We start from the raw sequence: 17,546 nt of genomic DNA on the forward strand, positions 1-17,546 counted from the left end.
TACATCAGTGTTACCTTGATCTCAGGGAGAGTGATCCTGGAGTCTGGGTTCTTATCCAGCATCCGCAAGATCAGGGTTCGCAGCTCCTCACTGATCTTTGGCCTGCAGGGAACACAGGTTTGTTGGATACCAGCTTCTTCTCTACAAGCTACATGAAGAAAACATGGACAGCCCCACATCTTATGATAATGACATGTAGAGTGGGTATGGAAAGTATTCAGACCCCCCCTTTTCACTCTTTGTATTGTTAAAATCATTGCTGTGAGGTAGGGTTGGGCGGTATCCAAATTTTGACACCATCAAACGGCCTCCACTTTTTACCCCGGTGTACGTGAATACCACGCCGTGCTGCTGTAGCCTACAATTCACAGCAGGTAAAACGCATTATAAACTGCCTGAAACATGACAAGCAATCTTTTTCAGTTAATATAGTTTTTTTAAAAATGCATATAGCGAACAGACTTTTTTTTAATTTCATGCTGGCAGCACACCGCGGTATTAAACTGGTATGAGCCCGTCTCTCTCTCTCTGCCCTGCGGGTATAACTTTATACCTTAATACCGCCCAACCCTACTGTGAGGCTCATATATGTAACTCAGGTGCTGTCCATTTCTTCCGATCATCCTTGTGAAGGTTCTACACCTTCATTGACTTTCTACAACTTTCTCCCATCTCCCGACTTCATCTCTTTACCTCTCTCACCAAGGCTCTTCTCCCCTGATAACTCAGTTTGCCTGGACGGCCAGCTCTACAAAGGGTTCTGGTCGTCCCAAACGTCTTCCATTTAAGGGTTATGGAGGCCACTGTGCTCTTAGGAACCTTAAGTGCAGCAGACATTTTTTATAACCTTGGCCAGATCTGTGCCACAGTTCTGTCTCTGAGCTCTATTACTGAGCAGTTCCTCTGACCTCATGATCCTCTTTTGCTTTAACACACACTGTGAGCTGTAAGGTCTCATATAGACAGGTGTCTGTCTTTCCTAATCAAATCCAATCAGTATCATCAAACACAGCTGGACTCAGATGAAGGTGTAGAACCATCTTGAGGATGATCAGAAGAAATGGACGCACCTGAGTTCAATATACGAGCGTCACAGCAAATGTCATATTTCACTTTTTCTTTGTTAATAAATCTGCAAAAGTGTAACTATTCTGTGTTTTCTGTCAATATGGGGTGCTGTGTGCCATTTGCTAAAATATTTTAGCAAATGGCTGCAATAAAATAACAAAGACTGAAAAATTAAAGGGGGTCTGAATACTTTCTGTACCCACTGTATATTGGATGGAGAAAGCGCCAGAGGCCAGTTGGAGTTAGAGCTGGGAAGCTGCCATCTGATGTTTAACCCTTGTGCATGTTGGGCTCAGACGCTGCCAAGATGGCCAACGAGAACACTTCACAAATCTTTAACAAACCTCTTCAGATGTTCTGCAGGTGACGTCATGTTAAAACAGACTTGTGAGCAATTAACACAAGCAACCAGCCAAATGTATTGTTATGTATAAAGATGAATTATAATCATTGTTAAATACAGAAACACGGCAGATCCGGCATTCTGAGATTCAGATTGTCACCTTAATATCACTTACCAGTAATGTCTCCACAAAGGGTTAACATGAGTTAAGGCTACATTCAGTTCAAATATTCAGTCATTATTTTCATCATCACTGCACATTTACGCCTGCATACGTGTTTTAATTATGTCCTTCCCTGTGGCTACGTTTCACATTATGGAACCTCCAGCTGAACTGTGGTGTTTTAATGATAAGACTCAAGGTCACACCGACGGTTCACTGGATATAATTGCATTAGGTTCTCCAAACAGACATCACCTCTTGCAAATACATTCAATTATTTATGGCCTCATTTTCTGATAAAACAGTGCAGCGCCTGTTCAGAATGTGTCTGACTGCAGGTTTATATCTTTCTTATGAACAACTCCCAAAGATTGATTCAGCTGCAGGCTGTAAACATCTGCATCATATACTGAGCGGGGGCTTTTTATCCAGTTTTACTGCAGGAGGCAGCGGGTCTATAGTTTTGAACATGGACTCTGCACTTGCTTGGGTGCCCAGCAACACAAACCTTCCAAGTGTGATGTATGAATGAACGGTTGTCAAGAAAAATGAGGAGCAGACACACCGACAGATTTTCCTTCCTTCTCAGAAATGACATCCTGTCCTTACGCTGTCTCTTCTCTTTCTGGCTTCGTATCTGTCCCTTTGTCTTTTCACCCTGGAAGACCTCATATCATTTTTTTCTTTAACCTTTTAGGCAAATGGAAGATGTTGTGGGGTGGGAGGCGCAGCAGCTTGTATGTGTCCATGCTGCTGAAGCCTACCATTTGCTTTTATAATGGTTGTTTTGATCACATGCAGGTGACATTTACTGTGTGCTGGCACTGAATGCTGCGACAAGCTGTTCACATTTCTGTTTGTGCAAGTGCAAAAAGAAAAAAAAAAGAGAAAACAAAGAAAAGAAAAAGCAGCTATAGCCAGCAGCTTCATCTGTGGACCGGAGCACCACTGCTGTCTTTTTTAATAAAGAGAAAGAAGGGGGGGGGGGGGGGGGGGGGGGTGAAGGAGATGGACTTACGTTTCTGGGAAATCCACAAGCTTGGTCCTTATCTTATTGTGCAAAGCCAATATGTACTCGTCAATAAATGGACACTGCAGGTGGAGCAGAGGGAAGAGAATGAGAACCACAAAGAAGGAGCAGAGAATATCTACTGACTGCACCAGAGAACACCTGAAAACAGCCATGACATATAATAGCAGCAATCAGGCTCTGGCATTCATTAGAATGAATGATTATGAATAATAAAGGTGACAGGTAGTGCAGCGTCCATCTTTTTTTGTAACAATATATGCATCAGGTGTGAATAGATGACTTGCCTTCCCAAAGACGAAACAGTAGAGGGTCACCCCCATGGCCCACACATCCAGCGCCTTTAAGAGAGCAGCAACAGTGACATTAAATGCAACTGAACAGCAGGCAGGCTAAAAAAACACAGAAACACACACGCCCACTTTCACAGACAAACACACTGACCTAAATCAATGCAGTGATTTATGGGACATTTTAAGATTGTTTTTTGGGGGCGTCTGCTGTCAGATACACAGAAGATGGATTCCTGTGATCAGACAGAGAGGCTCTCTCTCTCTCTTTCTCTCTCTCTCTCTCTCTGTGGCTCTACTGGAAATCCATTTCTACTTCTTGGTAGATACAGAATAATTAAACCAGCCTTCTGAACCAGTGCAGTCCACCTCACCCATGTTGTCGCAGATGGTGAAGACCAACATGTTGCAATGGCTGCTCAGCCTGACAACTGAGAGCGTTTACATGACATATGAATGACAGATATTAAAGACTTCACTGCTCATTTACATGCTCCTCCAAACCTGACTTAGCCAAATCCAAATTTGGAAGAATGCAAGACTAATCAGAGAGAAAGGAGCACAGGAACTGCACACATTTCCTTAAAACTTCAGAAAACAGCAGGCTGAGGCACTTGAAGGGCTCTTATGGTCTGATAGCTTTTTGTCTGCAATCAAATGTTCTATTCTGGCCTCTCTTTATAGACATGAAAAGCAAATCAATCACTTTGCCTTGTTCACAGAGGAAACATGGCTGAGATGAGAATATGATGGCAGGCCACCTGAAGCTTACTGTAAAGGTTTATTGATTAACTCCCGTCTCCTCTTTTACATTGATCGCAGTATGTGCACATCAGAACAATAAAATATATGAAGTTCTGTTATCACAGTAATAACAGTGTCTCCATCACTTTAAGACATTAAGCAGGGTGGACTCAGTTAAATCTACGCATTTCTGTATCTTGGGGTTATTTATTAATCCTATTAAGCGCACATGATCATTTGTTCTTTGGATGCTGACAGGTCTAAAATCTCAGATTTTCCAGCCATATATAGAAAGTCAACAGTTCAAGCTTTTACAGCACACACCAAAGATACAGAGCAGAATGCTGGTGGTGTCACAGGTAACTCACCTTCCCGCTGAAGCTCTTGCGTTTATCCGACAGGGTCTCCGGTGCCATGAACGCAGGCGTTCCAGCAGTGCTGGACAGCAGAGCGTCGTTGCCCTCAAACTGGTTGCTGACTCCAAAGTCTGCTATCTTCACATGGCCGTCGTCACCCAGCAACAGGTTGGAGGGCTTGATGTCACGGTGGACAATCTTCTGGTAGTGCACTGAGGATAAGAAAGAGAAAGTCATTTATCAGACTTTTACCACGACGAAAATATCCTGGGGATTTGTTTTTTCTTGGACCCCAATCAGTGGAGACAGAAACTGAAGCTGTGCTCAGGGTGCTCTCAAAAATAAAAAAGCTTTTACCCCTAACAAGCTGTGAATGAACTCAGTAAATGTCATGCCAACCTGGCACAGTAAATAGAACTTCTTCCTATTTCTGTTTGTCTTTTGGAAACTAGGCCACTATTACTTTGTCATGAAGCAAGATGGTGTCAGATGGATGGTCAGGGCCTGCCAAAACGATCATAATTATACCATGAGGAATATGAACATCCACAGGAAACGAAGGGAGGAACAGAAACATCCATTTGGAAGCAGACAGGTGATGAAATAAAAACGCTGCAGTTTATAATATACTAATCCATATAAGATTACAGGTCTTGGAGAAATCATTGCTTTGGCTGTTTGGATTGCAGCACTGTGAATTATGTGACGGCTCTGAGCTGAAGGTCACATAAGACTGAAAGTTAAATACATCCCCAAGCCTTAACACTTAACAGCTGTCTGGAGCTGAGCCGCGGACACTCCACTGATTGGATAAGTGGTGCCTTTTTTTCCTGAGGAAACATAAAGGCACTTGACTCATTAAAATGCCACGGTAATTAAATGTTGTTGCACTAATAAGGATGAAATAAGAAGCACATGTCAATGATGGCCACACAGAGTGCTCGTGTTAATATGTGAATATTTAGCTAATCATGGAGGCCTTAAACGTTCAATATTAATTCAATAATTTTAACATTCATCACATTAGAAATAAAAAGATAAAAAGTTGCTTATTTCATACTTCAGATATTTTCTTTATATTATGATCAGAAGCCTTGTGTCTCTTCAACAAAGCTCTCCCTGATTTAGCTTGTTAGCATCTGTAAGCTGGCAGACAAAAAGGCTACACAGTTAGCATGCCGCTAACTAATTCAAGTCAAAAAGTAGATGCTGCAAACAACACAAGCAGTATTTGATTTCCTCTGAGCTTTTAAACAACATGCTGGTAGCTGTCCATGCCATTTTACAATTTGAAACCTTTTTCTGATACAGAAGTTAAAGATGCTACTGAAATAGCTTTGAGCTGCAGCTTTTGTAATTCAGATTCGGACAAATGATTTCAATATTTATCTGCTCATGAACTTTATTATTTAATATAGATAATTGTTTTAGAGCTAAATCATTTATATTAAAAGCCGTATTTAGGCAATCAATCTGAACATGCAGGTTTGTCTCTGCAGTCTTGTTTTCAAGACGGACCACAAAGCTCAGGCAGAGCAGAGGCAGCATTAATGTCATTAGGCTCATGGCCTGCTGAAACTGATCTCCTGAACAGAGGCTGATGAGGCGGACAGCAGTGCAGCCGTAGCCCACAGGCGTGAGAGCGGAGGGTTAACAACACTTTGTTCCTCATGATATCAAATGAAAACAGCACTATATCAAGAAAAGCATACTGTAGGAGAGAAATCCAAATGTCCCAGCCAAACCTTTCACACATAAAGGGATTCATTTTACTTTCCTGGCCACAACAAATGTCATATAAACTGCTTTTAGCTCTTTAGATGCACATGAGAAAATGAATCACTAGAAAAACATTTCACTTAAACATTTCACAGAGAGGGTTCACAGCCAGTTTATATGTGTGAGGTACTTACAGTACTCTATGCCCAGGATAACGTCTCTGAAGTATAAGCGTGCCTGCTCTTCTGACAGTGGATTATCTGTGGGCACTTCCATCACCGGACTACAGATCCAAGCAGGCAGGCAGGGTGGAGGACAAACGGACACACAGGCAGCACACAAATGCACACAGTGTTCAAATTGTGTAAAATATACAATCTACAAGCAATATACAGCAACAATCCCATGGTTATAAACACCCCCCCCCCACACACACACACACACACACACACACACACACACACAATATCACAGTCTGAAGCACTGATACAAGGCAGGCTGGATCTACGCTTTCCTGTACACCACATTCTGAGCTGACCATGGCTCAGTGTGGCAGCAGAAATTGAGACCCATCAGACCAGACAACATTTTTGCAATGTTCTGTTTTCCAACATTGACTAAGCTGTGTGAATTGTAGCCTCGGTCTGCTGTTTTGAGCTGTCAGGAGGCTGCCAGGGCATTCTGCTGCCGCTGCAGCTCATCTGCTTCATGGTTGGTATGCATGCATTCAGAAATACTCTTTTGCAGACCTGTTGTCTTTTCTCTCAGCTCATCAATGAGGCACTTTGCCCAGAAGAACTGCTGCTCACTGAGTATATTCTCTCTTTGGGACAAGAGATGGTTAAATTCTTTCTTTCCCTTTCTTTCCCCCGCTCTGATGATCGCTTTGGAAATCAGCAGGTCGTCCTCACCAGCTGCTGCAATGTGATTGGTTGATTGCAAAGTATTCACCCCCTTGGCATTTTTCCTGGTTTGTTGCCTCACTAACTGAAATTGAAATGGGTGGTTTAAGGGTGTGCATCTATTCAGTTGGGCTAAGATTTTCAGAAACTGTTGATATTCACACAACTTTTAAAACAACCATTCCCCCAAATCAATTCACTGCACAAACAGCACGCTGCTGCTGCAGAACCTTGAAAAAAGACTGTAAAAAATACAGTCTGCCACTCATATATATAAATATATATTCTCAATTTAAATAAAGGTTGTAATTTAAACTGATAGAAAGAAAAGGGTGGTGAATACTTTTACAAGGCACTTTGTAATGTTTGATGGGTTTCTTCAGTGTATTATTCTTCCTTTAGCACATTTTAGAAAAGAAGCATAAAAAAGCTAAACCTCACTTTCATGCAGAAAGAAAGAAAGCCTGATATCTCTCAGGCCTACAAATGTGTCACATCTGACAAACCGATTCAGTCTTTACAAAATCAATATGTGTGTCTATTTAAAATAACACAGTACTGTGAAGCTCCCGCTACCAGCGCAGTAACAGACTGAATCGACAGCTCTTCAGTCAGAGTAAACACGGATTGTCTGAATAAACAAATGCTCTTTGTCGAGTTGTGAAACAATGCCTTTTAACCACAAGCCTAAGTTTTGTTCATCCTAAGTAAATATCTTTCTTTGTCTGCTTTGTCTTTCAAGTAATCGATTCCATAATTGAGACCCACTGGGTTTCCTATTATTATAGTAAGAAACTGAAACCACTATATATCACCTTAAAAAATACATTCAAGTTTTTCAATGTGTTATAAACACTGCAAATTTCAGTCATATTTTTGTTTGATAAATGACTTTATATCGGCCAATCTATTACTTTGCAACCTCATAATTATAACAGCAGCGAGGCAGTAGGCATAAATACTACAGCAGCAGCAGCAGCGACCCCAGCACTCACCATTTTTTTGCACTGTAAAGTTAATGATGGCGCAGTACATACACAGAAGTGGTAGTACAGCAGTGCCACTTTTAACTGCATCTCATGCACAAAAGCATGAGAAGTGCTTATTGCAACTGTGCAGCTGTATTAATCAGCTCAATTGTCTGCAGAGGCAACATGAGAGAAAACACTTTCACTGTCAAAAACCTCATCTTTTTATACAAAATGGAGAGTATGATATATTTATGCACTTATCTAAATGATACCACCAACTCCCTCCTCCAACCTCCATTCACTTAGAATAACAAAAAAAAAGGTCTCACATCATTAGATCATCACAATTTCTGAGCAGTGTAGGAAGAAACAGTTCATGCATCAGGGCCTGAAACACTTACAAGGCTGCCTGCCACCGGTAATAGCTGTGAAAACCTAAGAACATTATGAATCCCTTTGAAGCCTGGGATGGAACAAACAGCCCGCTCGGAGTAAGGAAGGCAGGGACAGAGGGGTGGAGAGGAGAGGAGGTGAAGGCAGAAGAACAGAGGGGGGGGGGGGGGGGGGGGGGTGAGCCCTAAATTATTTAAGGATAAAAAGAACATCTTCTGTACTCACCCCTTACGCATCAGCTCAAACACTGTCGGAGAGAAGGAGGGAGAGGGAACATGTAAGCCCAAACATTTCATTCATTCAGCTGCTGATTGACCGCAGCACAAAGAGAAGTGAATTAGCTCATACAGGGTTTGACGTTTGACACTAACAGGTGTCCTCTGGCTGTGACCTGGCACTGCTTATGGAAGGTTTCTGCATAATGTGTGAGCCCTGGGGTGGTGTGGAGGGAGTCTGAATAAATTATACCAACACTTGTTGGTGGCATATGTGTAAAGCGCTAAAGGCAGAAAGTGGAAGGGTTCAGACGAAGAGAACAGAACATGCATACCCATATGAAGGTTGTCCTCCGACGGATCGTCCAGCACCTGCAACAGTAACATTACAACATGAGTGTCCAAATTCAAAACCTTGTGCACATGCAGACAGATGTAAATATAAAAAACATGTAATAAATCCAGTCAGGGTTGGTTAAAAAATACATTTTGTCTTTTTTTCCCCTCTGTCCTCCCTAAGAAAGCAGCTTCTACTTCTCCACAGGCAGGACACCAGTGAGAGCTGTAATTTAAAAACACCAGCTCAGCATGATTTGTGCAAATTCACATCTCTGCAGTCGACACTTGACCAGGTACACAGTCAGTTGAATAATGGGTCCCCGGGGTAACAGTGGACTGCTGGGTCTTTTTTTATTGTGATTAAAACGTATTCTGGGAACATGCAGCCTGTAATTGACTGAAGTGTGATGGTGTGAGAGATGTCTTCTTGGCTGGTGACTGGATGAAGCATCTGTCTGTTAACAGGCTGGATTCAACCGATCATGGGTACTTTCTCAAAGAGCATAACAAAAGTAGAGAATATGTACAACAGCTCTAAGGGATTAGAGGAAAAGCATGAGCATGGGGAAGAATAAAGACCTTTATGGGAGTCAAGAATGCTTCCCAGAATGGACCGGTAGGTGAACACGCTTCCCTGTTAACAATCCAGGGAAGACTCAGAATCACAAAATACTGTGAGGCCAATATGTAATTCATACTTATTCCTCACACTTACCATCATACCCTCACACATTTACTAAATGCAGAGTATGATATTAATCATCAGAGATATTATATTTAGATATTATAGTATCATTTACGCCCTCTCATAAAATGCAAACTCCTTTTAAACATTTAAATCATTTAACAAACAAATGATGACATTTTATCATTACCACTATCAACCAAATAGGCGCACTGCTGTGAAGAGGCGGAGTATTCTGAATGTGCTGCGTTCCATTCGACCAGATGAAAGACAGAAAAAAAAAGCTGAAGGTGTCTCAGTGAAGAACTGGCAGACATCACCAGAAGAGACAGGAAGCGTCTGCTGATGTCTGTGAGAACAAAGGATTCTCCACAAATGATGAAATATGACATTGGTGGGAAGTGTGTGTTATAAAAAGACTGTTAAATATGGTTAAAGAGCACGACTGCATCTCAACAGCACGGTCACAGGAGATTTGGCAACTTATGTTCACACAACGTCCAAAGTTCTGACCCACCCACTTAAAAACCATAATGTGTTATCTCACATACTCCAAATACAGTTCCTTATATACCGGTATATTGATTTAATATGGACATGGCATTCTATTATTTTAGTACATGTAAAGTACATACTAAAACTTGTTCCATTGTGACCAGTAACAGGAATGCAATGTACTATCAGTGGGACAGACGCAGGGCCAACTTAAGATGGATTTTCTATGTAATTATTGAGCTTTAGTGGAGATATATCCACAAATATTTAATCACTTTCACAAAAAGCAGTTAACAGAGTAAGCATGGAGCTCTCAGGGCTAATAATCCAGCCTTGGCTGGGTTAATAAAAACAGGCGTTCCCACCGGACCTCACAGCACATTCATTCTTCTGCTTCCACAGTCCGCCTGGAGCGCGCGCGCGTGTGTGTATACAACGTCTTGGTGAATTTAAATGACGGTAGATCAGGTAACTGACCGGCAAGGACACACTGTGCTGAAAAACAAGGGCAGGAAATCACCTCTAAAGCAACTGGGACACGATACACCCACATCAGGCTGTAAATGTTTACAAATACAGTGAACTCACATAAACACTGTACACACTATTTTTCTTTTTCATTACAAAAAGCTGCTGTAAAAGAGCTTGTGTTGCTGTGCAGCAGACTATTGGAAGTTCAGTCACTTCATCCGCAGCTGCTGAAAAATGCAGTGACGCCATGCGTTAAAAGGCTAACTTGACTTTTAGGGAAATGACATAAATTGAGTTTGGGATTTTAATAAAAGTGTCTCCTCTCATAACAACTGCAGCGCCTTGGTGAGAATGAGGCCGGCCTCTTCTCAACCATCTGTGACAAATGACCGTATCACTTTCATCAGTTTTAATCTGTTCCACTCGGCGTGGGCTTTAATGTTGCAAAACGAGAGAAAAACTTCATAATTAGATGGACTGGACTGCAGTCTCACAGGAATCAGTTGGAGACCCATAATGAATGTGATCCTGACCCAAGCACAGCCCATTTAGATGGATGAACAGAGAGCGTGTGTGTGAGAGAGAGAGAGAGATATGGAGGGGCAGAGCAGGTTTCACATTGCCCACATATGCCCATTATGATAGTGAGAGTGAGGGCGGACAAATGAATTGTGGTGTGTGTGTGTGTGTGTGTGTGTGTGTCTTGTCTGCTGGAGTGAGCACACAGGAGCAGAGGTACTCCACTTTTACTTAAAAACTGTATTTCTGGCACACGCTTTACCCAAGCAAGCCAGACTGCTTTCCTACTGACTGACTGCCCAGGCTCAACTCCCGACCATGATGGCGTGCCCCCGCCATCTGGCCAGGATTGAAAAACACTCTGATAATATCACAAGGGAACAGCGTGCATCTTGAGTCACGATGGCTATCATCTTTCCTCAACAGCCGCCTCTGCGGAGGCTGAAAGTCCATCCATCCATCATCAAAAGTTTCCAACGCAGTTTGAAAATCTCAGAATCCATTTACAGAGGAGGAAGCTTTTGTTTTTCCAGAATAAATCATCGTAAGTGTAATAAATGTGCAGGTGAGTGAACCCATCTCATACAGTCCCCACCTGCTCTCTGGCAGCTCAGAGTTTATCCACCTTTTTGTTCCGACATAAAATGATATGATATATGATGATATATCACTCCAAATTAACCAACAAACAAAAAGAACACACTCCAAGCAGCACAAACGACAGTGGGAACGTTGAACAATGAACAATGCTGACAGGTGGGGGGGGGGGGACTGATCAATGTATGCATTACCTAACCTAGCAGATGACCTGATTCACTATTGCCAAAACATAAATAAACTCTCACCTCCACCAGCTTGACAATGTTGACATGGTCCAGTTTTTTAAGAATGGCGATTTCTTGGTAGACCCTTTCCAGGGGTCCTAAGATCTTGGGCTGGTCTCCCTGGGCTGCCTTTGGTCCTCTAGGAGGAGGACGGCCTGCAGACAGCCACACACACGCAGGGACAATAAATAAGTGATGAAATAACTCATTATTAGTAACTATTATTAGCAAAATGATAACTATGGTTCGTCTTCCTTTTTGAACGTCTTAGTACTTGGTAGGGGTGGGCGATATGGCAAACATTTTATATCACGATTCTTTAATGATAAAATCATGGTCACGATTTTATCATGATTTGTTTTTACATTGATACGATTTTGCATGTTTCTGTGTAAATGACTTCAGGTAGCCTGAAAAACTATCAGCAGATCTAAAAGTAAACTCTGATAACGTGCACTCATGAAAATTTTAAATAACAATTACAGAACAAAATAAAGTTTTAATTCAAATAGGTTAAAAAGAAGACTGATGTAATTCTGTAAAGTATTATTCAACAGTCATTTAAACAGACTGAAGTGTGCCTCCTAAGGTTAAACAATAAATACAGTATTGAGACGATGATCAAACTTTAATCATATCTAAGGAAAAACAGAGCTGCTGCTGACAACACAACAAGACTCACGTGGGAAACCACACTGCTTCATTAACTTCTTCTTGGACACCACCTTCATAGCCTGGTAAAGGTAAAAGAGAGATCATCCAGTCAGTTATTATGTATGTGAACTACACAAAGTAGCAACAATACTCCAACATTTAAAAAGCTCCAAATCTTGATTTTTACATCTCAGTGCAGGGCAGTTCAGAACATTACAGCTCATATAAAATAAAATAAATAAATACACCCTGAAGATTTATCGAGAAATTAAATTTCTGATGCAACCTTCAGCAGCGCGCAAACACAAGCATACATCAAAGAGGGAAACATCAACGTTTAAGCGTGCGTGTTATCTCTTTTCTTCTCCTTTGTAAAAGGTCAGGAGAGTTTCTGAACATTTCATTCTGAGGACACTGAATCTTTCATGGGAAAAAAGAAAGCATCAACTGGTTTCTCAAGGACAACTGTGTGTGTGAGAGAGAGAGAGCGAGAGAGAGAGAAGTCAGGCAAAGGAAGAAGACGGAAAATAAATAAAATTCACCACCACGCTGTCAGAATGCCAATGTGATATCGGTGATTATTAATTTATGGCGAGCTTTTCTACTATTTCAACACCTCCAACTGTGCTGCTGATGAACAGCTCACTGGCTTCTTTTAAAACCCTGGTCGCCATGGCTATGACAGTGCAGAAACCAGGTTTGGCAAGAAAGCAGATCCTCCTCCTGTACACAGTTTCCATGGTGTGCTGGCCGTGTGCGTGTGTGTTTGTGTAGACTTGTAGGAGGGTGGTTAATGTGGGGAAATGAAGCATCTCTTGGCGACACAGTCATCAAACATTTAAAAAAAAACCTGTCCAACAACATTCAGAATTACTGCAGCTTTAGTCTGCAAAACTCATGTCGTCATTACACAGATTAATGCTGACCATCACTGTGGGGATGGAAGACAGTCGTAACACCTTCCATCTTAAAAGCAGCCTGGCTTTGTTTTGTTTTACCAAACCTTACATTATAAAAGGCTGTATTTTACCTTTTGACAAAGCATGGCAATAGAGTAACTGCGAACAACACGCACCACTGCATACGTGTTGCTGATCAAAGGCAGTCAAACGAGCCACAGCAGCAACTAGACTTTCTGTGAGGTGGAAGATAAGACGAGGCAAGTAAGATATTGTTTCCTCACTGCGTCACTGAGTCCTTTGTGATGTTTTCATCACTCTAATCTGTAGACTGCTGAGGCTTTGCAAGTAAACAAGACTTCTGTGCAACACCTTTACTTTGCTAAGACCTAAAGGCTGAGGGATATAACTTTCACAGGTTTGTCGGCAGCAAAGCTGGATGATGGTGTTATTTCAAAAATAAACTGTGGGTCCCTCCCTACTGACCACCACTACACTCTATTGAGGAATATGCTACCTGACAAATGAACTTTGACCTGTATACTGAGTGAGAGGACCTGTTGAAAGTAATCTGGAGGCTATATAGACTGGATTCTGTGTAGGAACGGCTGACGATAACATCCGCCAAGTAATAGGGCAGGCTAATGCTAATAATAAAGATTTTACTGTTTCATGGTATCAATCATATCTGCAGTTACCAGCCTGTAACGTTCAAAGAGCTTCCAGGCCTGTGGTTTGAATGCCTTATCCTAGCCAGGATGATTTACAACATAAACTGAACTGTAGGTGAAAACAAAACATAAAGTCAAGCGTGTTTTGTTTTGACAGTGAGGTGACATTCGCAGCCTTGAAGCAGACGGCCCTTGAAACACTTGAATAAAACAAAGCCACAGTCACACAAGGGACATGAACCCGAGCCTCCTGGGTCAAAGTCTGGAGAAAAAGTTACAGTCACCGTCCACCTCATTCTATCGATTTTTGTTGTCAGCCTTTAAGCATGCGTTAAGCCATGATGTGTCATCGGGCAAGATGCAATTAACCAAATTTAGTGCCACACATTAAATTACACAATACAAGGCTAATTACTTACTTAATACTAAGCCTAGTCATATTCAGGATTTGATATACTTATCTGTATCTATGCTGCATTTATGCATCTTCAGGCTTTTCTCAGAAAGTGGCTTTTAGAGACAGGCCCTCATTAAGCAAATAAAAGACAAGTAAATACTTCGCCTCTGCTTCTGAGAGAAAATATCTGCTGATAATTACTTCTTTATATTCATCACTGCACCAATTAAAAAAAGGGAGTTGAGTGAAGTGAAGGCCTGAGTTTGGTTTACTGTGGCCCCCCATCATGCCGATAAACAGCATCACCACAACTGGACTCCTGCCAGTCACAGTAATTATACGACGCAGGGCGCCACAAGAAACATATGCACGTTTCAAGCGCCTTCACTAATGTGCTGAAATGGAAATAAGGGCCTCAAACACACACTTGAAAATGATATTTTTGTATTTAAAAGTAGAATAGCTGAGACTATTTTGAGAGATTTTTACCCTAAATCTCAATGGTGACCCCAAAGTAACTTTCTTTTCCACATCAGCCTATTCTATTCCTAAATATACCAGAGCCTGCCATGTTGTTTACACATTATCTTTCCTGTGTGTGTGTTGTGCACACTGTACATGGGCTCACACTGCAGATCCACTGCATCCAAAAATCCAATCAGTTTTTATGTGATGCCAATTCAGATAGCCAGGAAATAGAATCACCGCTCTATACCGCCATTACTCATCGCCTCCTCTCCTGATTTCTGTCACTGTTATTTCAGAAGCGTCTGTCATTTGAGCTGCCCTGCAATAACGCCCCCACCCACACCCCCACCCGAGTCTGTCCAGGAAGGTAACCATTTGTTAACAATCAGCATGGAATATAAGCATGCTTTTACAGAAACCCAGACCAGAACACTAAATGTAGACTGATGCACTGCAAACCTGAGACCATTCTGTGATTTCATGCATGTGCACATAGAAGGGCATGTTTTTACAGGAGGGAGATCAGGACAGATGGTGGGTGAGAGCTGAAACCAATTGTCCAAAAAAAGAAAGAAATATAATCAATCCAAAAGGCATGCATAACGTTGTTCAACTTTCAGAAATTGTTAAGATGTTCAAAAGTGTTCCAGAGAACCAACAGCTTCAGCATCAAGCATGCGTTCCTGAGAAGCTGGCCACACACGTTTCCAGAGAATTTCAGTGTCCTGAGTCTTTGACACGGTGTCACTACAGTGTCTTAATCAGCTCTCTAAAATATTTTGGCATCAAAGATATCGCTCAGGATCAGTTCCTCTCTGTCATACCCTGAGATGCCTCAGGGTGTCCCTCAGGGCTTTATCATTGATCCCCTATCATTCTCTATTCTACCCATCTGTATTTTGCCATATTTTGATAAAATGAAAACTGGATTACCTCAAAACTCACAGGGCTCCACTGGAGTGTTCACGTTCCCTAATCTGTCTCTAATAATAAATGCTCAGCAACATCTTGCAATCACAAAACATTCCATGCAAGAAGGGAACATTGAATGCCAACTGAAATTTAAACTGCAGAGCAAGCCCTTTGTTCAGTACTTTCAGTATCAGTTTGAGAAATTATAAGACAGATATTTTAATTAAAATGTTGATAAACCTCTTTCTGGACAGCAGTAGCACTTGTTGCTGCAATCTGGTAGTGTCTAAGTGTACTTTCTATGACACTGCTGCATTGTGCTGTGTGTCTGCAGCTCTGCACTTCTTCAGGTTTATATAAGCATTCCCTTGTTATAATATTTCACACTTACAAAGGGCTCGGATGTGTCCTTCAATAAACATCCTGCTGTTTACCATCCTGCATTGCTACATTGTGCAAGCTCCCATTTTGATATTAGGTTGTGTTTAGCTCCCAGCTATTACTGGCTTCAGATCAAAAGTACATCTTAAATCCATCCAGAGTTGGCAGCTGATCCACATGACTCACCCAAACACTTTCATTGTTGCTACTGTACAGGGCAGCTTAGTTATGTTAAGGCAGAACACAGCTTACATTCGGAGGGGCTGAGGTTGCCGAGCTTTTAACAAAATCACCTTGTTTTAAAAGCCTGAAGCGACCTTGAGTGTCAGTCAGTGTGCTCGTGGCTTCTATCCAGATATCCTCTCCCTTGTGAGCTGACCTCTGAGCAGCTGATATACATAGCAACAGCAGCGCTTCTCTGAAGACAGATAAAAAGGTCTTGGATGCACTTTAAATGGCAGCAGAAGCCACTTTCATTTCCAAGTTTCTTCCACGGCAACTGATGCAATTTGAGGGGATGAAACACACAGCTAGGCAACATGGAGCAAGAGGGGAAAAAAATCAATAGCACTGGCCCTGTGTCTAGACAATAGAGGCTAAGAGGCTTGATGAAAAGAGGACTGTGGCTGTGCAGCAGAGGGAATGCAGCAGAAAGGTTAATCAGAAAGAAGTTGCTGACTTACATAATGCTTGTCATCATCTTCATTGTAGGCAAGTTTTACCACACCATAGGAGCCCTGCAATACAAGCAGAACACAAGACTCAAATACTTTCATACTGTACCAAAGTTCTGCGCTAAAGCTCTGCATTAAAACAAAGTATTTCATAAGTGCTGAGAGATTCTGTAAACATGTCTAATGCATCACTTAGGGAACAGACGGCCGCACCATACTGACAGTATGATTCCAGGCAGCACCATTTCCATTCAAAAACAACATTTTTATTCTTTGGCAGCGCAGAATGGCTGCTCCCACACACGCAGGTTTGACAGATGTGATGACAACGGTGTCTTTTAATTGTCTTGTGTCTCAGAGGTTAAGCTTAACATATTCCATGCTGCACCACACTTGTTGTCAGAATGAATTCCACCATGTGGAGTCCACATTCTTTCTGAATATGACTTGTGACACGTGTTTAAACATTTGGCATTTGTCATGCCAGCAACAGCCCCTCCAGATGGCGTGATTTTGGTTTGTCTGTCCAAAGGAAATCTCTCCACTGTCCCATATTCACTTTGTAGAGCTGCTCACTGGAGAATGGATCCTAATGACTTTGATGATCCTCACATTACCTTCAACTTTAGCTGCACTTTACACGTGATATATAAAAAAATCTTCAATGCTAATATGCACATATGTACCAACTGTTATCAGTGATGTTCTGGTTTAAGCCTGACCTGACAGAGAATATTAAAATGACTACAAAAAAGTATCACACTGAGGAGTTCCTTCAACAGCAACTTCTAAAGAAATATGAAATAGCATCACTGAAAACAAAATGTGTACACAGACATACTCACCTTTCCTATCTCACTCTTCAGCTTATACTGGTTCAACCGGATACAGTCCTGTAAGGAAAGAAAGAAAACAAACATGGGATCATCCATCAGCATAAACACAGTTGACGCTTTCACCATC

The 17,546-nt window shown here is 41.7% G+C and overlaps 1 protein-coding gene across 2 annotated transcripts in view; it reads right to left on the reverse strand.

The window, feature by feature from the left end:
- camkk1a (calcium/calmodulin-dependent protein kinase kinase 1, alpha a) overlaps positions 1 to 17,546 on the reverse strand; it is a 49,534-nt gene that overhangs the window by 9,232 nt on the left and 22,756 nt on the right. For both annotated transcript variants that reach the window (XM_028420947.1, XM_028420946.1), the window contains exons 3-13: positions 17,429 to 17,476; positions 16,593 to 16,646; positions 12,210 to 12,261; positions 11,549 to 11,682; positions 8,530 to 8,566; positions 8,205 to 8,226; positions 5,908 to 5,996; positions 4,007 to 4,206; positions 2,892 to 2,945; positions 2,593 to 2,666; positions 15 to 102 (exon numbers count right to left, since the gene is read on the reverse strand). In XM_028420947.1, coding sequence (XP_028276748.1) covers positions 15 to 102; positions 2,593 to 2,666; positions 2,892 to 2,945; positions 4,007 to 4,206; positions 5,908 to 5,996; positions 8,205 to 8,226; positions 8,530 to 8,566; positions 11,549 to 11,682; positions 12,210 to 12,261; positions 16,593 to 16,646; positions 17,429 to 17,476 — 852 coding nt within the window. The remainder of the gene's footprint in view (positions 1 to 14; positions 103 to 2,592; positions 2,667 to 2,891; positions 2,946 to 4,006; positions 4,207 to 5,907; positions 5,997 to 8,204; positions 8,227 to 8,529; positions 8,567 to 11,548; positions 11,683 to 12,209; positions 12,262 to 16,592; positions 16,647 to 17,428; positions 17,477 to 17,546) is intronic.

The sequence above is a fragment of the Parambassis ranga genome, chromosome 14, assembly GCF_900634625.1.
Source record: "Parambassis ranga chromosome 14, fParRan2.1, whole genome shotgun sequence".
NCBI lineage: Eukaryota > Metazoa > Chordata > Actinopteri > Ambassidae > Parambassis > Parambassis ranga.